At 40.4% G+C, this 25,589-nt stretch overlaps 1 protein-coding gene across 1 annotated transcript in view; it reads left to right on the top strand.

Annotated features, from left to right (window-relative positions):
• The first annotated feature begins 4,934 nt into the window (after positions 1-4,934).
• RBM20 (RNA binding motif protein 20) overlaps positions 4,935-25,589 on the top strand; it is a 164,594-nt gene continuing 143,939 nt past the window's right edge. Inside the window, exon 1 of the mRNA XM_048856271.2 lies at positions 4,935-5,166. Coding sequence (XP_048712228.2) covers positions 5,018-5,166 — 149 coding nt within the window. The 5' untranslated portion in view covers positions 4,935-5,017. The remainder of the gene's footprint in view (positions 5,167-25,589) is intronic.

The following is a 25,589-nucleotide window of genomic DNA, read 5'->3' as shown; positions in this document are numbered from 1 at the left end:
AATTTTGATGGCACTTGTCCACAACATTTGGGTTTCAGTCCAGCTCTGAGTTTTCTCTTTCTCCTTCTGTTAATTTGGAAGAATGTCCTTTTTCTCAAAGCGTCATTTGGGAGTGTCATTCTCTGCCTGTATATGGAGTTAATGTTCTGCTTCCATCTTTAAATTGCTGAGTCTTGCACTTTTAAAGTGATGTGATTTGCCTGTAACACCTACAGCTAGGTAGACCAGTACCTTTTCAAGCAAGGGTTCTGCCCTGTATTTTCCTTTCAGTTTCTTCAGGAAACTTTCTCTTTGTGCTTTGGATTTAAGAGAGACCTCCGTTTAGGTATGTAATCTGAACTCCTGCTCATCCAGTTAGTCACGTGCCTGCTGCTGTATGTTTAGGTATGACCAGGTAGAATGTATCAGGTGTGTCCTAACATTGCGGAATTCCATTGGAATGTAAAGGGACAACAGGTGCAATGCAGCAAGGGTTCTCAACCTTTCTCTTTCTCAACCCCTCCCTCTCCCCCCCCCCCAACACGTTATAAAAACTCCATGGCCCACCTGTGCCACAATAGCTGGTTTTCTACATGTAAAAGCCAGGGCCAGCGTTAGGGGGTAGCAAGCAGGGCAACTGCATGGGGCCCCATGCCACTGAGGCCCCCCCATGGAGTTGCATTGCTCAGGCTTTGGCTTCAGCCCTGGGTGGCGGGGCTCAGGGCCCTGAGCTTCAGCCCTGTGCAGTGGGGCTTTGGCTTTCTGCCCTGGCCCACAGCGAGTCTAATGCTGGCCCTGCTAGGCAGCCCCCCCTGAAACCTGCTCATGGAACCCCCTGGTTGAGAACCACTGCAATGGAGGGCCATCAGCAGAAAGGTTTAGTGAGGTCACTCTTGCATCTAGCAGCTGTGGCCACCTGGTTCCACTTACATCCAGTAGAAACATCTATTTAAAAGGATCAGGTAAAAAGCTATGCTGGTTCATCTTATTCTCAGGAAAATCTGAAAATGTATGAAATATGGAGAGTTTTCCAGTGGTAATATTCCTCTTACCCATGCATCACAGGCTTCTGCTTTAGGCCTTAGCTTCTCCATCCAGATATCACTGGAACAACAGACAGAACCCAGGAACAATGCAACTGTTTAGATACTTGGAGGAAAGGAAGAGAGGGGAAGAAAAGGCTGCAAAAGAGAGGATGTGGCTGTTGTGAGTTTAAAGAAAAACGATGCTGCACATTCATGGAGGGTTTCAAAAATCAGAAGATGAGTCTGAAAACACACTCGCATATATATATTTTGGGGAGAAACATCAATATGGTATTATACTGAGTACAATTTATTTGCACCAATAAAATCCATGCTCTTTGCCTTATCCACTTTCACAAGTGATGTAAATAGAATTGTGTGTGTGTATTAAATGTAACATGCTCATATTTTTATGCACAAACCTCAATACTATATACTAATCTACAGGCAGACATTTATTTGTGCCAGTAATGCCCCTCTGCCATGTACATTGGTCAAACTGGACAGTCTCTACGTAAAAGAATAAATGGACACAAATCAGATGTCAAGAATTATAACATTCATAAACCAGTCGGAGAACACTTCAATCTCTCTGGTCACGCGATTACAGACATGAAAGTTGCAATATTACAACAGAAAAACTTCAAAACCAGACTCCAGCGAGAGACTGCTGAATTGGAATTCATTTGCAAATTGGATACAATTAACTTAGGCTTGAATAGAGACCGGGAGTGGCTAAGTCATTATGCAAGGTAACCTATTTCCCCTTGTTTTTTCCTACTCCCCCCCCCTTCCTCAGACGTTCTTGTTAAACCCTGGATTTGTGCTGGAAATGGCCCACCTTGATTATTATACGCATTGTAAGGAGAGTGATCACTTTAGATAAGCTATTACCAGCAGGAGAGTGGGGTGGGGGGAGAGAAAACCTTTTGTAGTGATAAACACCTATTTTTTCATGGTTTGTGTGTATAAAAACATCTTCTGTATTTTCCACAGTATGCATCCGATGAAGTGAGCTGTAGCTCACGAAAACTTATGCTCAAATAAATTGGTTAGTCTCTAAGGTGCCACAGGTACTCCTTTTCTTTTGCGAATACAGACTAACACGGCTGTTACTCTGAAACCATTTATTTCACAGTTATTCTCTTATTCCTTTCAGAAGGCAATCAATCACCTCGTATTTCTTTCACTTCCCCGATTAACTATAGGCATCAGAGTGTCTCTCTGTATAAAGAATGACAATCACAGGAGCTTTCTCTGCTGTAATAACATCGAAGAATTCCATGCAGAGCCACTTTTTCCAAATGAGAAAGTGGTGGAAGCTCGAGACTTTTAATACTAAACTGAACAAAGCACTAGAGAATGCAGTGCAAGGAACGATTCTTCATTGGCAGGGAAAAGGATGTGATGCACAGGTTGCTTTTCATTCTCGAAAGTCTCTTTAGTGTTATGCTGCTATTAAAGGGATTGTACACATTGAAATATATGCTGCTGGTGTAATTCATTCTCCATGACCTTGCATCTGGTTTAGATATTTACACCTGTGCAAAGTAAGTACAAAATACAAGCAAATCAGAATTTTCCACTCACAGTGGTAATATTATGCAAACTTTTTCAGAAAGCAACCCTTGAAAGAGTCCCTAACTAGTACCTCTTTTCTGTTTCTCTGTAATATATGTGGTATTTATCAGAAAGCATGAAGATGGGGGTATGTTAAAGGTTTTAATAGCACTCATTTGGGATAAGCAGCATAATTCACACATAGCTTTCCCACTCATCAATAATGTGTCTATCCAAACTTTATGCAGATTAAACCTATATCTCATATCACACTAGCATGCTTTAACTCTTTCTCTAACAGTTATTCCTGCAGTAAAGCAGAGGTGGGTAAAGTTATTGCTATATAGGGCCTGATCCTGCAAACACTTACACATGTGCTTAAGTGTTTGCAAGGTTGGGGGCCATAACTTCTTATACAATCACTCAGTAAAAATACACTCTTTGGGTGATCCCTAACGTGAGTTTCTTTTAGGGATGACTCCATAACTCGTGACTGGCATAGGAGAGTGGTGACATTGCTGGCTGGTGCATAATCATCCTCTCCTATTTTATAAACAAATGACATGGGCCACATGCAGCAGATTATTATTTCCAGGTGTACAATGGACACATTATTGGTAAAGGGTAAAATGATATTAACACTTCCCTCCCTCCCAGAGGTGTTATGAAATTTAATGTTTGTAAAGCACTTTTAGATCCTTGGTAGAAAGGATTATGGAAGTGCTGGTATGTTAGATAAAATATTAAGCTGGGTTTCCTTTCTCATGCTCCATCACAAAAAGAAGAGAGGACTATGAAGCTCACTATACTTTGGGCACAAGGAACAGTGGTATGCCAGCAGCAGAAACCTCTCCCTCCCTCCATACCCAACCACAACTAAGGCACTAGTAATAAAGGTGAGGGGAGAGATAGATGTGATTGTGGTCAATTAGACTTCAAGAACACAGCACCCTTCAAACTTGTAAGGATTAGGAAATGGAATCTCTGCTCAGAGCTCCAATAGTGTCCAAGAAAGGACCCAGAGAGCAACCAATTTGCAATGCAAAACCTTAAAATTTCATTGGAATGCTTTGTATGATTATTGTAGAAATATGGGTCAAATTGCTTCTTTGGGCCAATGATTCCCTTTGTATAGACATATAGGTACAACTTCCAGAACAGTTAGGTGCTACTGTAATAAAGATGAAAAATATATATTTAATTTGCTACAGGTCATCAGGACCCTAAATAGGAGGCAGACAGAGATACCACTGAGGCCCAGAGACACAATCAGTTCCCCTGCAGAAGCCACCATTGGGTGTCCTCCTGCACCTGTGAAGAAGGAGAACAAAGCAGAGAAAAGGTAGTGGGCTGCAGGCTCTCTGGGGCTGTGCAGAGGGAGAGGGAGAGGGAAGATGGTGAGCTGCAAGGAGCTCCAGCTGTTGCTGAGGCAGAGCACAGGGCAGCATCTCCTCTAAGAGATGGGGAGGAAGCTCAGGGCTCCGGACAGCACCTCCCCTGGGGTGCAGCATTGCTCCCCCTGCCCCTGTACCTGGGGAGATGATGGGGAGGGGAGTGAGAGGACAACTGGAAAAATAGAGCAGGGTTGGACCTGACTCACTGTCCCCAAAGGATTTGAGAATTGGAGGGCTAGTAGGGAGGAAGACAGGGGTTCTGGACCTGAGGGTGTGGGAACACCCCCTGGCTTGAAGGTAGTAATAACAACGAAATATATGCAAAAAGAAAAGGAGGACTAGTGGCACCTTAGCGACTAACCAATTTATTTGCGCATAAGCTGTGGTGAGCTACAGCTCACTTCATCGAAAGCTCATGCTCAAATAAATTGGTTAGTCTCTAAGGTGCCACACGTCCTCCTTTTCTTTTTGCGAATACAGACTAACACGGCTGCTACTCTGAAACGAAATATATGGTTTCCATTTCCAGCACCCCCTCTATAACAATTGTTCCAGCACCCCTGGAGGGAGGAGTGGGTGCGGTGCACCCCCCCAGGCCGGGAGGGGGACGGAAAGGGGGGGGTGCCCTGGTTCACTGCAGGCCCCCAGGCTGGAAAGGGGGGGTACCGGCTCCCTGCGCCCCCCAGGCCAGGAGAGGGACGGGATGTGGGGGGGTCCCAGCTCCCTGCGCCCCCCGGGCCGGGAGGAGGATGGAAGGGGGGGGTCCAGGCTCACTGCGCCCCCCAGCAGTAGGGGACTCCCAGGTGCTGGGGGGGGGGGGACTCCTTCCATTGGCTCCTTTGCACCAGGCATCGTCATAAATGCTGGTCCCCAGGCGCCACCGGCCGCCCCCTTAGGGCCGCCGCCAGCCTCCTCGCCGGCCGGGGGGTGGGTGGCTCCTGTGGGCCGGGCCGTCCAGCCCCCAGGCTCTGCTCCCTCCCTCCCTCCCTCCCCGGGCTGGCTCCGCGGCGCGTTCCGCGGGGCCCCATCGCTGCAGGGGGGGGGGAAGCCTCCGGCTGAATGGTCCCCGCTGCCACCATGAACCAGGCCCCGGCCCCCAGCGGCTCCGAACAGCCCGACCGCGATGCCCGCCCCGCGGCCGCCAGCCACCCGGCCTCCGGCAGAGGGATGCCGCCGCCGCCGCCCCGTCTGCCCCGGCTCATCCACAAGTAAGAGGCGCGCCGGGGACTCCCCGGCTGGGCGCCGGAGCGGGGTCAAACTTCGCTCTTCGCTGCCGCTCCCCTTCCCCTTCCCCTTCCCCTTCCCTCTCTGCGCCGCGCCGACGGCTCGCACGGACAGCGAAGCGCACTGGGGGGGTCCGTGTGCAGCCTCTCCCTCCCCGACTGACTGCTCTTTCTAGCCCGGCTGCTTTGGCAGGTCTGGCGCCTGCAAATCCTTAAGGGTCCTGTAGCTAAGTGTTTTCAACGGCGATCGCTGTTTTCCACTCTCCTAATTTAGGTACCGGCAGGAAGCAAATGCCACCCTCTGGGCCGTAGGCAAAGCCCCAGGACAAGCCATATTCAATTCTGTTCCTCTGGTTGACATGCCGTCATCCCGCCAAAGATCAGCACCGCTCCATTTAACAGCCAGGTTAAGTTTTACTCCTGGTGCTCGGCTGAGCTTCCTTTCAAACAGGGGCTCCAGCGCCCACATATGTTCAGCGTATTGGGTCCGTTATAATCCATTTCACTTCGTGCTAGATTTTCGGATTGTCTTTGGACGCTTCTGAAATGTTTTTGCTTTTGTGGCTGTTGTTATTTGTTGTTGCGTTCAGCACAATTCATAAAGGGAAAAGTTGTTTTCGCATGAGTTGTAAAAGGGATAGTCACCAGGCCTACAATCAGCGGAGTCAGTATAGTGCCGGTACAGACAAGAAATACGAATAGTTAGGAAAATTTACCAATCCCATGCATAAAAGACTCTCCCTCGCCTTTATGGGTGTAATGATGGTAATAAAAAACCCCTATTGATATTTTACTTTTTTACTCTCCCACCCAAAAGGGGAAGAAATACCCCTGACACATACAGTTGCTTAAGAGTGATACCTATTTTCTGTTGGGTTAAACCAGAGGGTTAAAGACTAACTAAATGCACTGTAATTAGTACATGAAGTATGAATACTGTATAAAAATGGATACTGTATTGATATAAGGTAATTGCATGTTCTGTATCTAATTTTTGGTTTTTTGCTCTGGTCATAGCTTTATGTTAAAAAAAAAAAATCCAGACTCGTATTTTGGCAGTAAAAAAATACACTAGTAAATATCAATTTGGGAAGTGTTAGACTAGTACCCTCTTGTTTTAAGATCTGCTGTTTGCTTTGTTGGTTAGAAAAGAGGTTGAGTGTTAAGCAATTTTGACATAATGGTCCAGGCCACAACAAGTATTAAGTTCTTGTGTTCAGTTGTCAAGTAAATCTCTGGTGTGATCAAACAAAGCCTGAGTCACTGTAAAGTAATACTAGCCTACTAGTTAAACTTGATAATTGTAGAACTTTATCAGTAAGTGAACATATTTCCTTTAAGTTATCAATTTTCTTTAAATATTACTATATGGCCAAGATTAAGTCTACAGAGCAAACACTCTCAACCTCCTTCCCCAACATATTCAACAGAACAATGTTTATTATAAACAGACATATGGAACATTATTTTAAGATGAACATCTGTGTATTTAATTGAATTTTAAAATGTGTATGAAAGCAGTCTCTCCAAGATGTCTCTTTAGTTTGTGGTACTAAAAGTCAACCGTGTTTTTTGAAGCAGGCTGCATAATTTTATATATGAAACTTTCCCATATTTGGTATATGTGTTCACGCCAATTATTCTTATAGAAACTGAACTTCAGTTTGAAATATTAGTGTGTATAATATACAGAAATATAGTATTTATATAATATTAGTATCATATAGTTCAGCTGGGTAACGGAAGAGCTACTATATACATAAATTGTAATCCTGCCACAAACCACTTTTTTGTTCCTAAACCATCACAAAGTCTGTCTGAACTTTTAAATGACAGTCTCTAAAGATGGCCCTGATATCTTATTGTTTATCAAGATTTTATATGGCACATAACACAAAAGTTAATGAGGTGAAGACGTCAAGGTGTTTCATGACTGTCCTTCTGGTTTTTGTTTAATACTAGGAAGTACGTGATGGTACAATGCCATCACATTTTTGATAATCGCTTCTGACGGCAAATTCTGGGTAAAAATTGAAATGTGAGTCTCCCTTCAAGTCTATCTTTAAGAAGACAATTTAAAGAACGCGGTGTGCGTCAACTGTTCTGTACCAAGGCAACATGGCGTAAAATGGCAAATGTCGAACATCTCTATCTAAGGCACTGCAACTTGATCGTATTATTTTGTAACTGTGCTCCATAATTTAATCTGTGCTTCCATCTTTACATTTTAGTTGGTGCACTCCCACACGAAGTATATTAAGTAGGAAATAATGGCAAATTGTATTTTGTTCCATGAGGAATATTTGGAAATTAATTTTATAACCCGAATATTTGATTCACATGTTGGTTATTTAAGATAACAAATATAATGGTACATCTTAAAAATGCTGTATCAAATTAGCTTTTTATTGTAAATGAAATGAAATGTAAATTAGGACAAATATTATGATCCTCAAAACAAGATGCCTTAAAACAAGAAAATGGTCATTTGTTACTCTTTGTAGGAAAGTGACTTGCTGATTCATAACTAGAAAAGTTCACTGCTTATAGGAATTTTTCTTTTCCTCAAACAAGTTCTGCATTTCTTGGTTGCCTTTTTAAAACACTTGCTTAGCTTTTGTTTTTATTTTCCAAACCACAGTAAAAAAACTAGCAGCTAATCTAGAAAGCCAACTTTCTAGTTAGCCTAATGCAGAATATATTTATTTTTATTACTGTTTTTGGGGGTCTGTTTCCATTTTGTTACTTTTATTTATTAGATTTAATTTTAAGTGCTCTGGCTCCCCTGGTCCCCATAAAAGTGTTAGAAGCTATTGCAGTCTTTAGTGAAATAAAGACGGGATTATTGAAAATATTTTAAAATAACACTTTACAAGAGTAACTTGGTAACCATTTATTATAAACAGTCTGTTCGGCAATTTTGAGTAAAATTAATAGAAGTGAAATTTGATACTTTGACACAAAGTATCTTTGTTAAACTCTTGCAATGTGAACATAATAAACTAACTTTCTTATTTCCAAGGATTTTTAAAAATGGTTCTCCATCCTAAATTCATAATATTTTCATAAAATGTAATTAAGTTATTTCAGGTTCCTTGCTGATATTAGACTGACTAATGAAATAAGATACATAGTACTATAGAGTTTGCTGTCTACACTCGGTTATATAATTCTAGGTCCTGAAAACATCATTGGTCTTGACTAATAAAGCACCTGAAAAGAGATTTATAGAAAGCTTAAAATTGCAAACATAAGCGTGATTTAGTTAGTTGCATTGGGAAATGACTTTTTATTCCATGGAAATAAAATACGGCTTTGAGGTCAACGCCATCGGATTATGAGATCAGTGTTGTGGGGGGAATGTATGGTTAACTGATATTATTTTGAAGATTCATTTTAAAAATGCAGATATTTTATGATAAATATGTTAGCTAAGGAAAGGAAGCAAGGAACATTCTGCTATTACTAGCAATTATTAATGATGATTATTTTATTGTATTCTGTTTCTACCTGTGACAGTGCCTCAGGACCACAAACAGAGATTAATGGCCTATTATACTAGGGAGTGTACAAACAAATAAATATTAGAAGCCTGTAAAATACCTACAATAGCTATTCTGTAGATACTAATGTTAAGTAGCTGTTTGAACTTTTTTTCTTTTTTGCTAGAAAAGTTCACTTTTACAAAACACGTTTTATATTTTAGATGTTGCACTGCACAATTCAAAAGCAATTTTAGCCCCTGGTTCAGTGTTGTACTGTATCATCTGCTCTTAGGGTTGTATGGGAATGCTTAAGAATCAAGAAGAAGCAAACACTTGTACTGGTAAATCTTTGGCTTCCAAGATGCATGGTTCACTGCTGTGAAATAGAACTACTAGCTAGAAATAACTTTGAGAAAAGACTGATTAGCATTATTACCTTAAATATGAAGAGACTTCATGAAATGCGGGTTGAATTCTGTATTAAAAATCATAGTTAAAAAAAGCTGTGAGTAAATACACAGTTGAGGGCATTAATTGTAACTGAATGCATTGAAAATTTTAAATGATTAGTTGCACACTTGCAGTTTTAATAATTTGTCATGGATATAATAATATCTAGCAAAAATGGCGCGGTTTTGTAGCCTCCGGTAGATACTGTTGACATAGGCTCATTGCATCTGTTTTGCAATCTAAGACATCTAAAATAATGAGACAAAAACAAAGCAAATATTTTTTTCTAAGGGAAAATGTTACCTCACTGTCATGTTTTGAACTTTTTGGAAGGAAGATGAAATTTCCAACATCTGTGCCTAAGTGCTCATCAATTTAGACCAGTTTTAGGGATACACATGTTGGTGCTGAACATTTTCAGAATTCCTTCCTTGACTCGCTACATCTTAAATAAGGAATCTAGTTGGGAGAAAAACAAGCACTGAAGGAAAACATACTGTGAGACGAATTAGTGTGTTCAGAGATCTAAGAGAGGCTTCCTTGCCTTATATCCTAAAATAGCTCTTGTTCCCAAATTAGGAAAAGGATAAATCTAACTAATCTGTTTTTAGTTGTTATTTTAAAAAATTAAACGTTAGCATCAAGTTTTCATATTGCTTACTGGGGTTTGTTTTTTTTGCTGATAAGTGTAACTTTTTTCAACTATAGGACTCTTTGGACTAGCTTGAGAGAGAAAATATTAAACATACGTCATTATATCCATTAGTCATGGCAAATAGCTTTTTACATATAGTGCATGCTTAGCTGCTATTTAACAATGGTACTTTAGGGGAAAAACTGTTTTTATTGTCTTTGTTCTTATAGATCTAGACTTTCCATATTTATATGCAGATTTAAATGACAGTTTCAAAAAAAGGAGTTAATTTGATTCTTTACATTTCTCTTTCCCCCTATCCAACAAAACCATCACAATGTAGTTAATGCCACTTATAACAATGTGATCTTCTTTGCTCTTTCCCTCAGTCCCAAATGAAAAAAAATTACCGTAGCCTTCTTCACCAAGAAATATTAACACAAAACTGGAAAGGGAATATAAAAACTAGATCAAGCAAAACTGGCATTGTGGTGTTAAGCAGAGCTTTACTAAACTACATCATCTTAGTCCTCCCATCTGCTGTTTGTACGTTGTGTTTTTACATTCTGCAGGACCGGTAACTTGTATTTATCTGTGAAGTTTCTAGTGCATTACTGATACTATATAAACAACGAGTCCCTTCTCAGACAATGCCTAGTATTCAAGCGCAAAATGAAAACTATTTCAAGAGTCACTTCAATTTGAAATCTGATTTTTTAATTTTTTTTTTTTTTTTAACAAAATGAGTTAAAAGTCCTTTCAGGCACTACTGGTGCCCTGGAGTCCACCTGTCAGTGCTTGTGGCTTAGTTATAACTTCCTACTGAAAATATTTTTCTCTCCCCTGTGACTGTGTGGAATACTGTACATGGGAAACAGAGAAACTGACTATGCACGAGGTGCTGCCAAAGGCACAGAGTAAGCAAACTGAAAAATAGATTTCTTTTTCTCTACTCTAGTCAATTTACGTTTACTGCCAATAGTAGGTAACATATTTTCAGGCATAATGTGTGGGGTTTTTTTTAAGTCGGTGGCATTATTTTAATAATATAACTGTCTGAAACCAGGATTACAGAATTTTTTTTTTATCCAGGAATTTTCCTGTGGGCTACATAATAAAACTGAACAGAGTTTTGTCCTGAGATGAGCTCAACAGGTTTTAGGACTTGAGGAGGGAGCATTGAGATGGAGACAGAAGTGGAGCACCAAGCAGAACTATGCTTTTTAATAAGCCTGAAAAAATCCCCCTGTGCACAAATATCCCATTGAGCCTAACTTTTATGATTAGTTATGGTCATTATCCAATTTTGGATGACCCTGCAAATATGGAAGTTGTTTGGTAGATTTTAATGCTGCTGAACTGCAGCTGGCCTGGATAGCAGGCAGTGCCCACAGTTACAGTGCTAAAGACTTCAGTGAAAAGTGAAATGAATCCATGTTTTAGGAGCAGGATAAGGAAATAATTAAAATAATTAGTGTTTTATGGAACACAACAAATGGGAGTGGATTCCTTCTTACGCTTACTAAATTGAGTGGATCTAGTTCTTTTTTTATTGGAAATTCAATACTACTGTTCCCATCAGTGAGGAAGATGGGAAATGTTTGCCTTCGTTAAGCAGTCAGCTCTTGCTACAGGCATTGTGAATGCAAATGCTCAAAGCAGTAGATATGTATAAGCTTGCATATTGACGCTACCACTAAACAACTATATGACATTCTTTCCTGTATAAAGAGCCAATGTATGTGGACAAATTCAGCCTTGATTCAGTATTGCAAGAATCCTTTCTAAGGAATTGTCAAAACAATAATTAGAAGTAGTTACTTTAAAGAAAATTAATATTACACTTTGTATGTATACAGGACAACACAGATGTGTTTTGGGAGGGGAATGAATGGAGGCATTATTTGCAACAATCACTATACTGGACTGAAACATTTTATGCACTTTGCAAATATTACCTTGATTTTTTTTTTATCCTAACAAATTCTTTTCATCTCTTTTCCAGCTAGACATTTTATCATGCTCTTCTCCCCCACCTCCTGAGTATATGTCCCCTGCTTTCATCCACCTCATTCTTTGTAACATTTTGTACTTGATTTAAGGACACAGTTGATCTAGCCTCTGCCCCTGCTTTCTTTATATCACACTAATGACCTCTCAATGGGAAGCTGTCACTTTATGCTGTGGTAAAAACTAGCAATCCTGTCCTCTTGTATTGTGGAAACTTTTAATAGTTTGTTTGTTCTGGCATCAAGCACAGTCTATTTCACAAATTCCTCCTGCCTGTGATTAGAACAAATGCGAATTATGCACATTTTGCATCGTACTGCGGGAAACCGCTTAATGCTTTTGTAGTGTATTATTTGATTAGGGGGTCGATGTAATTATAATGCACAGAGGCTATTTTTTCATGGCAGACTTATTGCATAAAGAAGTTTAGACCATATGCAGACCATTAGATTAAAAGTTATTTTATCTTTAAACAACACCTATTAATCAGACCACATCCGTTTATCTCTTATAGTCAAAAGATTTCAAAGGGGCCAACTTTGTCATTTAGTTTTCCTTCATAAGCATATTGTTAGGCCAACTAGGTTGACAAAGACTATGGGTGCAATGTTTAGTGATATTATGTGGACATATAAATTGCAGCATAACTGACAGTCTTTCTGAATTTGCCACAAAACGGTGCTCCAAAATCTAAGCTATAATTTACACAAATAAAAACTTCTCGCCCTTATGGGTGGTTGTGAGGATAGCCACTAAAATGTAAAAGCTTGCAGGGATGTCTGCCTGAGTCTGCAGTCAGCTTGCATCTGTAGCTCTAGGAGGAGTGAAAGGTTGACTTTCATCAGTGTGGTGTTAACTCTGCAGCCTATTGATAATTGAAATGGTAATATGGATAACTCTTTCACTGCTGATCCTTTTTAATAGATATACCCAGATTACATACTTCTTCCACAGTTTAGGATGTCCTGCATATACTGGGAATGAGTGAAGTGGTGTGAGAAGAGGAATTTAACCCTCTTTCCCCTCACTCTGATTGCATTCTAGATGCAAAACCCCATCTGTTCCCTATCTCTCTGTCAAAACCTCCGGCTTCTCCCCAAGATACCCACATTGTAGCCTTTTGTTTTCAGTCCAAAAAATGTGCAGCATATTGAAACTTTGGTAGCAGCGTAAAATACCCTGAATATAACATCACCGAGGATGCCTGGGTTTGATTCTACTGAGCAGTGGGGAGGCATGTTGTGATGGGGTGTGGGAGTCAGGGGCAGATCTACTTAATTCAAGACCAATATGTCTTCTAGGACATAGGGCCTTGATAATGCGTATGCATTTTCTCTTAACGTTTGTATCATATTTTGGGGAATACTGAACTACTTGCAAGTCTAAAGAGTAACTTGGCAGTTGAGTCTTCCTTTATTGAGCTAATAAATCGCCTCTCCCCCTCCCCCCCCGCCCCAGTGTGGGTTTTTGTATGCCACATGTCAGAGCACCAGTAACCTGAGAAAACAGCAGAATCTATTTTCCACACTAAGAAGCATTATTTACAGGCAACTGTATCGGCTTAAAGGTAGTGTTCTTTAGGGGAAAGTGCATTGACGTTATTTTCTAGTTCAGTAATATGTGTATGATTCGTTATACTGATCATTTGTAAATGGACTGTTCTTCTTTGAGCATAAGCTTTCGTGAGCTACAGCTCACTTCATCGGATGCACGAAAGCTTATGCTCAAATAAATTGGTTAGTCTCTAAGGTGCCACAAGTACTCCTTTTCTTTTTGTGAATACAGACTAACACGGCTGTTACTCTGAAACCTGTTCTTCTTTGTTGTTGTGAGACCATTACATTTTAAAAACATAACTTTTGTTTTTAAATCTGTGAGCACGCATATCAAATAAATACAGTATATTTCTTTAATGCTATGCAGGATACTGCATACTCTTTCTCCCTACTGCCTATTCTCCTTGGAAGTAAACTGAGTGCTGGCAACTTAGAGCATAGAGAAATTGTTTGAGAAATTCCCTCCATTATCCACAAATTAAACATGAGTAGCCTTATTCTCACAACTACATACTCAGCCTGCTCAGCATGGATGATGATGTTGGATGCCAATTCAGAAATATTTTCAAAAAATGCATTTTCCCAACATAAGAAGTTTGTTGGTGTTAAAGATTACACACATCTCAGATTGGGGCTGAAGTTATGAGAGGGTTTCTTTTCTTTTCTTTTTTCTTCTTTCAACAGGAGAGAAATATTAGTAAATGAGGCAGCATATGTCTCAGCTCTTGACTTCTTTTACCTACCTAAACTCTTCCATTAACACATTTTAAAATTCACACCGTAGCTATGCAAGTACTGTGAGCCATCCATTTGTGCTCTACTCTTTCGCCACCCAGGCACTTGGTTCATTCTTTTAAGGTCAGCCATGGTTTCCACCCTCCTGCCAGCCAGTAACTGAGCATCATGCTCTCTCCTCTGTTTACAACTTTATTTAAGGTCATTATTTTACGTTGCAGTTTACGTTACTGTCTTTTGGACAGGCCCACCCTCCTGCTGATGTCCATTGCTGGCTGTTCTTGAAATGTGTCATGAGGCTAAACATTTTAGAAAGCCATGTAGTTAACCTCTTCTATTACGTTTGAACTGCTTATTTCGTCAGTGATTTTCCCCCTTGATGTTAATGATCATGTCCTGGCAAGGATTTTTTTACTGAACCATTTATTGGTCAGGAACGGCTGCACGTTTTCCCCTTGGTTACTTGTCTTTGTTTTATGGCCATGAAGGGCATCCGTGGTGTGTGTCTAGAGGTGAACAAATTTGCAAATAGTGCAATAGACCGTGGCCCACTAAGATGGGTTTTAGTAGCATAATGGACAAAGAAGTTTGTAGATAGAACAGATTAAAAAAAAATTCTATGGCTCTTGATTCAAAGTCAATAGTGATTAAAAACTATACACTTTCAGTTGATAGCCTAATCTTTGGACTGGCAGACCATTTGAACATATTAGTGTATTTCATCACCTATGTATACTTAATGTGCCAAATATGTACCTATTTCATATTTAATAATATAAGTGGAGGTAAAGAGGGGAACTTCTACAAACCATAGAACAATATGTCTTCAATAAACTGAACTTTGTTCCAGAAGACTATTCTTCATTATTGTCCAAGCTAAATTTCTATTTAGAGAATAAAATGGACTGAACTTGTTTGAAAGTAAAATAGAATAATTTTACTCTTTGTATTTCATTTTATGGTTGCATTTTAGATGATCAAAGTATGAGTTTATGCAGAATAAAACACCAGCTTTCTTGTAATTTACATATTCCTGCATTATGTGGCCAGTCCAACTTTATTTCCTCTTTGGATATAGTATACAGACTATGAGTCTGATCTTGCAAAGCCTTATTCACACACATGAGGGTTACTTATGGGCTCCAATCCTCTCAGCAAACCTCACAAAGCATCCTGAATATTACCATTAAGCTTTGCCTCTGAAGGCACTGGAGCTGCGGTACAAAAATACTTAAAACACAATAATAATTAATAACAAAGACTTTATAAATATACAATAGAGGCCAAAGAAAGAAAGAAACATCTAAACCATGTGCCATCCTATTTTAAAGGAGCATGGTATCTGGGAGGAGATTCTACACAGGATCCAACATTAATTAAAATAGAGATCTATACAATGTTGCCTTTGAAACAGGTGAGGAATGGGCTGAGGCAGGTGTCCAGTCTCAATAAACTTCCACACCCCAAGGTCCTCCACAGTAATGATGATAGCTATCTGATTTCAGACATAAAAATAAGCAATTACAGAATTTAAAACTTCTCACCTGATCCGTTATCTGGCTATTATACCTGTAACTCATCCTATGCATTAGAAAGTAAATACAGTTGGTAACATTGCACAGTTTTATCACAAATCTTGCAATTTTTTTGGTGTTTTGCTTAAAACCTCAGCTCCTGAGAATGTCAGGTTTCTTTTTTGAAAAAATAAAAAGTAAGTTTTTGGTCTTCATGCTTGTAGTGCGAACAAAGTGCGAACCCTGCAGATTCAAAAAACCAGAAGGCAAAGAAAAACCCAACCTTTATTTTTGAAAACCTCATAATTTTAAGCGTATCTCATGAGTTTTTTGCCGTCTGATTCATGACTTGTGAATACTTGGAGTTAGCAGAAGGTAAAGCTGTGGCAGTTTGAATTGATGAGGTTTCAAATACTGGAGTGGGATGTTGATCATTTAATGAAGATTTCACAGTGTTGCTGTGTGAGATCGTTAAAAAAATTCTTCTCCAATTCATTCTGCATGAAGGAAGTGTCCCTCTGAGTGACACGCATCAGGACCATACATTTCCCTCTACATCTCTCAAGTACCATGGTAGGGGCTACATGGGCAGACTGCATGGGGTCTCCGCTCAGACTCCGTTTTGGCCAGCATGGAGTTGACTGAGGACAGTCCAGGAGGGAGGACATAAGGTCCCTGCTTACACAGATCCAGTGATCCAAAAGCCCCATTTGCGGGGAGGGGAAGGGTGACAGCTATTGTAGGATGGAATAGCTAGAAACAAGGGGTCCACACTGACTATTCACATTTATTTATTAACTGAAAACAAGAACAACCTTTTAACGATTTGAGAACCATCCAGCTGTGCACTCAATTAACCTCTGAAACCAAACACTCCTGTTATTGTTTCACTTCTCCTCCTCCTGTTCCTTTTGATTACTCGCCATCCACTTCTTGCATCTTGTGTTAAAATAGATTGTAAGATCTTTGGGGCAGGTATTGTCTGTTACTGTGCATGTGTGCAGTGCCTAATCGCATGGGGCCGTGACCTTAACTGGGGGCTCTGGCTACTACTCTGGGGTTGGGGGCTGAGTTGCAAAATTCACATTGTTCTCTACTGTGGTCACATGACAAAGAGACAGCTGCTTTCTTCAAACAAGGAACTCCATTCTAATAAGGAAGAACAATTTTCTCCTTTAAAGCTAATGTATACTCTGCTTCGTTGTAGAGCTTTTGACTGGCTTCCTGCTACAGATGTAAAGAAACATTGTACCTGTCCTCATATATGAACAGTTGTTTACAAGGGTTTTTAACAGGTAGGGCGAAGACTTCACCCATATTGCTTGTTGACTTAATAGTGCTCAGTGTAAGAGATTTTTTTCCCCATGTGTTTTAATTTAACACCACTCTTATTTGTGGAGTTGAAAACAAAAGTTTTTGCTTTACCATTTCTTCAAGTTAAAGCACCATTAACTTAGAGTTGGTAACAATGTCCCAAGGCTGAGTACTTGATTGGCAAGTTTTAGCTTTGAGTAAATTTTCACAGCTGATCTACAAATCCCTGATGGACCATTAGATGCTTGACAGTAACCCTGGCAGGCACTACTATAATAATTGTAGTTTAAAGTTTGTTATATTTAGCTTTCTCTGCTCTAGTTGGAAGTCTAATGTGACTAACCACTGTTAGAGTTATCTCATTACAAATATACCATTACGTTATCTGCATATCTTTTGCCAGTCAATTTTAAATTGGAAGTTGCTGTCCATACCAAACTGTAGAATGGCAATTTTGACCCATATTCACTCGCAGTGGGCAAGGTATGGGATGTCAGAGGATCTGATTAGTAACAAATGGACCCCAGTTCTCAAGTTTCCATAGAGAATTGCAGCACATCACCTCCCACTTCCCACCTTCTCCCCGACAACACACACACACGATGGCTGAGAGAGCTAGTTAGTCAGGGAAAAGATTCTTAAAGTTAAAAGTGATGAAGATCCACATCTAGTCCAGTTACACTGAGAAACACACAATTTCCTGACGTTATTTTAAACGGCAAATACTGAGATAAACTTATTTATCTGCAGCAAGGTTGCCAAGTATATGGGTGACCACTAAACTCTAAGAGAAGGGCTGGCATCCTAGCACAGGTGCCAGTAGGCGGATCAACAGGCACTTCCAGCAAGACTTCAGTTACTTTTATTGTTTGTGCTTTGTATTACCGTAGCACCTTGGACCCTAGACATGGACCAGGATCTCATTGTGCCAGGCACTGTACAAACATAGAACAAAAGCACTGGTAGACTTGCAAATGCAAGTGGAAGGCTGGTAAATGAAACAAGCCTTTTAGTATGACAGGAATTGAAAACCATTGCTCAGATCGACATCAGGACACCAATGCAGCTGGAAACAGACAAGTTACTACTAGTATCGGAGTGGCTATGATGTTGCCTATATCAAGCTTCTGAGAACACCCCAGGTAAATTAGGGACCTGATTCAGGATCTAGTGAAGTCAGTGGAAAGACTCCCTTTGACTATACTGGCCTTTGGATCATGACCTACTGGTTCCAGAAGCCTGGGCAGACTCAGAATGAGCTGAGTGCTCAGGCAGTGAATAAAAAGTGGCTTTGCTTTCTCACCTGACAAATCCTGAGTGAACGTTGTACTTGCCATTTGATGTAATCTGGTGCACTTCCTTGTGGGAATGAGCGGTGATTGCTCAGTAGTGTAGGGGAAGGGGTAGGAAGGCGATCGCTGCCAAAGGTAAGGAATATTTCCTCCCCTCCCTCCCTGGGCTTGGGCAAAGAGAAATTAAATGTAATGCAAAATGATTTTTGACTGACTATATCCAAATTTAGAACATAAGAACGGCCATACTGGGTCAGACCAAGGGTCCATTTAGCCCAGTATCCCGTCTTCCGAATCCCTTCAGCCTTTTCTACAGAAGCTAAATCAGCAGCTCTTACATAAATCAGTAAATCCTTTTCTGTATTTCATTACACATGAAGGCAATTTGAAAGGCAATATCTAAACTTTCTATCAACGGGGAAGGAAGAAGGAAAAATGGTCTCTGGTGTTAACTCAGGCAAATTTGAAATTTTTGATGGGAAAAAATTGTCCAGTGATGAACTCATATTAAAATTTATATATTAAGAGAACCTGAAATTGTGTTCCTAATGGTCTTGCTGCAAGGTCAATAAAAAGCCTGTGTGATGCAGTGAGCCATGATAAAATGTGCATTGAAAGTGTGCTCTTGATGGAGGGACAGAAATAAGTCTGTTTAAAATGTTTCCTTGCTAGGAAGCATCTTTGATTGATAGACATCCATTATAAAAGAAATAGGGTTAGTCATCATCATCATCAGTCCTTGCTTTCAAGTGGCTTTGCATTCCATTTGTGGCAATGAGCTCTCCAGTAGAACTTCACACTCTTGTGGCAGAAATGTGATGCTAAGGATGTCTGAGCTAGTTATGACATCAGACACTTAAACTAGATAAATCTTTAAGATCAACACAGTTTTAAAGGAAACAAAACTAATTGCTTTCGTATGGACTACACTGACAGATGAAACCATGCTGATGGCAGAAAGAAAGAAGACATCCCTCAGCTCATAAATTTTTTATGGGACAATTTGCAAAGCAAAGAAACTTTATGGTGTTGTATAGAAATGAGGTAGGACTCTAGCAAATATATCAGCCAAAACCAGTATTAGAATAAGAAAATAACGATGTGAAGAAGATGGATATGAGCACATACAGCTGTCAAACTCTGGAAGAAGTATATAGCGATGAGCTCTCTGTTTCTTCCCTTAGGGTTGAAGGAGTGGGAAGCAAGTGATTATGGGCCAGCTTGTGAACCCCTTGGAGAGCAGTTATTCACTGAGATAGTGAGACTCCTCATGGAGTGACAGGATTACTCACTGAGTAAGTGCTCACCAGCTTGAGTAAGGGGTTCACAATCTGGCACTGAATGGCAACAGTGGGTCCAAGTGGTCCCATTGATTTGGATGCCAGCACTTACATGAGGATAGAGTTTACAGGATCTGGCTTGGTATGAGTCCCTACTTAAGAAAAAAATTATAGTAGGAAAAATGAATCTTAAATCATTTATTTTGATGATTATCTTGCCCTAAATTAAAGGTGGGTGAAGGCTATCAGAGAGGGCAATGGATGAAGTAATGAGTCCATCAGCTTTTTATGGCTTTGGGAAACCCTAGGTATTATACAGAAATTAAACCAAGCCTGTGGGTTTTTTTGTGGTTTCTTTTCCCCCCTAATGTCCACAGGTGCCTTCTTTTGTTTTTGCTGGTCAGTGCTCCTCTCCCCCCCACCTCCCTGTGTGAGCAGCAGGCGGGGCCTCAGGAGGAAGAGGCTGAGGAGGGGCGAGGCTTCACGACAGAGCGTGGGTGGAGCAGGGGACAGGGCCATGGTCCAGGTGCCGGGGCTCACAAAAGATTAATTCAGCCTTCCGGGTGCTGCGCACCCCCCTTTTTTTCTTTTTTCTTTTGGTGGGTGCTTGAGCCCCAGAGCACCCACGGAGTCAGCGCCTATGCTCACATCATTAAGTGTTTTCTGGCTTAAAGGTTTTCTTTTCCTCCTATTGTTTAGAATTAGACTAAAACTAATTTTTTCCCCAGATAAAAATGGAGGGCATTGGTTTTATCGTTATGGGAGGGCTAATCAAAATCTCACAATTTTAAATAATGAGTGAGACAGTCTGCAATAAGTAAAATGAGTCCATATCCTATTCAGTCTGGCACAGGTAACTTGGAAGACAAGGCAACATGTTCACAACATTCACAACAATATGACAGTTTCATGCATCATTGGATGTGAATGTAATACCAATGTTTGTTCCTGAAACCTCCGAGTCTATGGATGAGGAAATTTTCTTTTCCTCAAAATAGGTGAAGAGGTCATTTTTTAAAACTTGGTTTTGTTAGAAATTGATATATGGTTCAGTGAAAAACTGAAAAAAAGATTTGCCCTTGTCCCATGCAATGTTAACCTTTCAGCAGCCTATCATTTCTGAAAGTTCTCTGACTGATTTATGTGCCTTTGAGCATGAGTGGCCCAAGGAAGTAAACCAGAACTTTTTCCTGCTTCAAAGGGTGTACGGATTTAACTAGGACTACAGCAGTTTATTAATAGAATCTGCTGCATTTCCTTCGTACAAAAATACAAAGAGCGCTTTGCTGAGAGAAATTTTTGCTGCGCCTCTCTGTCTTTATGGCTCGCTCATCACCCAGCTAAAATTAAAAAGTGAAGTAAGGCTGCTCTTGCACTCTATTTTTAAATTGCTTTAGCATATGAATGTGAGTGTGAAATCTTTCTTTAGGCCTCCGTTAACTCAATTACCCACTTATTCAAAACATTCTCTCCTCAAATTACTGGGTTATAACTGTGTTAACATATTCTGTGTACATGCTAGACAGTGTGGCTCTCAAGGTAACATGCTTTTCTTTAGCTACCTGTATTTATTTCATTTTTTGTATGGTCAGTTTGTAGTTATATAATCACTAACCAGTGATGATAAGAGACGCCATAGAAGGCCAGCGAGTGTCTTTAAAATCTGCCTTGATCTTCAAGAATCCGAGTGAATAGAAATAAAAAAGATTATCTATACAATTCCTTCCCTCCTAGGAAGCATTACAGCTAAGGCTGGATGAAAACTCCTCTTCTCCCACCCCCAATTCTTTTTCAAGTGGCAAATTTTCATTTGAAATTATTCATGGGAAATTTTCAGATGGGAACGAAATTTTCATTTCATTTAATTAGAATTGAAATTTTTATTTTGATTTGAATTAAAATGTTTGTTCCATTTTGGTTTACAAAAACATTTTACATTTTTGGATCTTTGTTTTTCACCTTTGTACCTTTTTCTTTTTGCCACTCTGTTGAATAGAATGAAAAATGTCTAGGCTTTATTTTTTCATCTTTTTCCTTTATTTCACTCTAACTTTTCAACTTTGGAAAAGTCGCAAGTGACAAAAGGAAAAATGAAACACGGTAACTTTCCCGCCCTGTAACTTTACATTTTGTTCTTAACCTTTTGAAAAGTTAGAGAGTAGCAAAATTAGTGTTGTTTTTCCTTTTGTCATTCTTCAGAGCTTTTCCAGCTTTAGAAAAGTTGCAAAATTAGAGAGTAGAAAAGAGAAAAAAGAAAAAAAAGGGGGAGGGGGAACCCAACAACCCTCCCTCCCCATCCTGTCTCTGGACTTTTTGCGATCAATGGTGAAGAGGAGGAAAACAAATATTCAAAATTTTGAATTATTTTGAAAAATAAAATGAAAATCACAAATAATAACTAAATGAAAATGTGTTTTGTTTAGAAACATTCATAGAAAAACTGAAAGAAAAATGCCAAACAACATTTCCCTCTAATATATATAAATTAGCAAGACATTTCTTCATTCAAGACATTTTGTCATGTTGAGAGACCTGCTATTTCTTGGAACACAGGGATTTCTGATCCCTGAGATATTGTAATCCCATGAGGAGTTTCTAGTGGCCACCATGAAAACGAATAGGAAAGCATTGTGTTCACACAGGGAGAAATCATTGCTCCCAGATTCTTGATGTGTGTTACCTTAGTTTCAGACAATCACATTAACGAGGGAATACAGGGCCTGATCCAACTCCTGCTGAACTCAGTGGGAATCTTTCCAGTGACTTCAGTGGAAGTTGGATCAATCTCATAGTGAGTGGACTTTCCTCCTTCAAATCTCTTCTCTGCCACGATGCCTGTCAGACATTAGCCAGTTAATGATGGGTTAAAGATCAGCCATGGAAATCAGTGGCACTTATATAATATATTTAGCATTATCAGGGGGAAAATTGTATCTCTATATAAAGATTGTATATCTTTCCTCTGCACAGGCCTCCTTAACTTGTAAGATCTTTGGAGTGTGGACCGTGTTATGTGTTTGTGTAGCAGTGTGGAATCTTAATCCTGATTAGGGCCTCTGGACACTACCGTAAAATAAATGGTAAACTTAAAAGGAAACTCTTGAGGGCATATATTATTTCTGTGATTCTGTTCCATTGATTCTTTTGGGATGTGGAAGCAGACCCTTGGTGATGAGCATGGTATAAAATTTAGATGGCCACACATTCTTAAGACTTCCCCAATTTCTTTCCTTTTGAAGTTCAGAGCTGGCTGAGGATTCGAGAATCTTAGCAAAGAGTCTTAGACCATGGCTCATCCTCGGGACCAAACTACTACACTGAATAAATTATTTAATCAGAAGAGCTTTCAAAAGTAAGGGATCTGAGAGGTTTCATCTTGAACTCATGCATCAGAGAAGAAGCCACCACCTTTCTTGGTTGTTTTCCATGTTCACTCTGTCGAGTTCCTTTGTCTCCAACAGGAAACAGAAGTGCTTCTCCTGATCAAGGTTTGGTCTAGGGGTAAGCGAGGCATAATGTCTTTGGTCCCCTCTTACCTCTCTTTCCTCTGCCACCCCATATTGGAGTCAAGGCTTTAGGGTTTGCATCAGTGCCCTGCTAGGATTCCTTTGTTGATTATTCTTGTTCAAGTGGTGGTCAGGCCTCCCTCTGTCGTTTTGCTGTAGTTAGGTAGTGATACTGACGTTGGAGGAGGAGGAAAGTTTAGAAAGGCGTTTCCTGTAGTGTCCAAAGCCTCCTGGAATGGTGTAGAGTGGGAATGTGTAGCAGGGTCAAATGCCCCCTATGTGCCCATGCCCCCTTGTGGCCTAGGGTCATGTTACAGACAGCCTGCCTCAGTGTTCCCTCTTGGAGTGTTCAAATAAAACTTCACCCAGGCTTCTTCTTGGTAAAAATAGACCACCTTGGGAACTGGGTGAAAATAAACTGCAAATAAAACTAAAAATCCCAAACAAAGTCCATTCCTAAATCCACACAACACAAGGTTTCTCTTCCTCCTCCTAGGCTGTCCTACCTGGGGCCTTTGCAGTCTCTTCACTGCTTGGACAAGGTCTCTCCAAGGCCTCCTTGCGTGAGCAACTACCTTGGTCTCAGGGTCACCCCTGAAGTACCCTGTCCTCACTCTGTGCAGACTCTGCCACAATTTCTTGAACTGCTGCTCCTTGTTGCTCTTTATAGGGAATTACCTGATCCAACCCAGGTGTGCCTCATTCTGTAATCAAGATTGGCTAGTGTCAGCCCTTTAGTGGCAAGCCACCCTGTTACAGAATGTTTAAGTCTACCTTGGGCCTAATAAAATAGTAAACGCGTTCTGAGAGTGCCATCTTTTGGGCTGGTAATGCAAGTGATCCTGGGCCCCTGTTATCCATCTGCACGGCATCTTTCTGCTTATCTCTGTCTCTCCTGCCCACCAGAAATACCTGAGATTCCATGTACTTGGGTGTTAGCTGATAACACATTTCTGTTGCTGGATAGAGTATCATGTTGCTCTTCATGGTGATAGACAGTAGTATGGCCAGATAGCTAGACAGTGATGCCAAGTAACACAAACCTGGAGCCACAATGTCATATCCTTCCATGCCAACCTTTATGCTTAAAATAGTCTGCCTACTAATATGTGCCCCATCCCCCATTCCTTCTTCGGAACACCCTTGGAAAACCATCTGTTCTGTTAAATGTTCTAGCTGTATTTATTCAAAGACTCTATAATTCTTAGATTGCTGTTCATTCAGGAAGTGTAACTTGAGTGTGCATGGAATCTACTTTCCTTTTCAATATACAGAGTTACAGCTGATGGCACCAAACTGTCTGCATTTTAAAGTGTCTATAAGTATTGTTAAACTATTGACTGTGTTAATTTTTGTGAATTAAAATACCCACAGTGCTAATTCAGAGGCCCTAGTAAGGAAATAAAGTTTCAGGAATTCATGAAAATGCTTAAACATTCATTAAAGTCTTAAAGAAAAGCACAAACACAGGTGGCTTGCTGAACTGGGGCCTGGAATATCTGCTTGTCTAGGTGCTTGCACTGTGCTCAACACCATGGTATCTGAGCACCTTACAAGTGTTAAAGGTACTCTCCGGTATGCATGCTTTGCGTGTGTGTGTGTACACTGTAAAACGAATGCAGAACCAAACGCACGAGTCTACACATGGATCCTTATTTTCACTTTGGAAAATAAACCCTTTTACAAATTAACCATTTATTTGTATTTCTTTCCTTAGTTTTACTGCAATCTTCATATTTAGCCACAAATTTCATAGCCACTGAAAAGAACAGGAAATATCTTGATAGATCATCAAAGCACTTCCCTCTTATAAGGCCGATTTTGCAAGAAGTAGAGAGTGCAGTTCTGAAGTGTCGAGTGCCCTCTGCTCATACTCACTTCACTGAGAGTCAAGGGTACTCAGCATCTTTCAGAATTGAACCTTTGGTGCACAGCAATTGTGAGACGAAGTTTTCAAATACATACAAAAGAATGTAGGTTTTCTGAGTTCTCCATCTTACTGTAATTGTGAAAAAAGTGGTCCATTGTGATCACAGCTGTTGTCCATGCTATCTCGGCCTTTCTAAAACAAGATTGTGCTCAGCTCCAATGCAGGTGTGGAAGGAGGAAGATTTGCACTAGGAACAATGGAACACAAGTGTTCTGTGGGCTCACGGAGCTCAAGGACTGGGCATTTATGTCCAGAACTGATGAGACCATATGCTACACGCTTTCCAAGGAGGGTCAGATAGCAGAGCATCAGTGCTTCCACAATTCTAGGAAGCCTGGAGCCTGAGTGAGGCACAGTGCCTTTGGGAGCATCCCATTGGTCCATGGACTTCAGCAGCATCACCAGGGCAGGGTGGTAGCTCTGTATCAGGTTCCCATCCATGGAGTTTCCCTGTTACTGACCGTGACTAATTGTGTTTAATATAGAGACACCGCCGCATTCTCACGAGCAGGTATTCTGAAGCCATAAATTGTGTCTTTAAAGCTATAACAGGATTCAAAAAGGAACTCGATCAGTTCATGGCAGACAGGCCCATCAGTGGCTGTTAGCCGGGATGGGCAGGGAATGGGTGACAGGGATAGGAAGCTAAGAATGGGTGACAGGAATGGATGACTTGAGGCTTACCTGTTCTGTTCATTCCTT

This window comes from Caretta caretta, chromosome 7 (assembly GCF_965140235.1).
Source record: "Caretta caretta isolate rCarCar2 chromosome 7, rCarCar1.hap1, whole genome shotgun sequence".
Taxonomy (NCBI): Eukaryota; Metazoa; Chordata; order Testudines; family Cheloniidae; genus Caretta; species Caretta caretta.
This window is presented reverse-complemented; position numbering and strand designations above follow the sequence as displayed.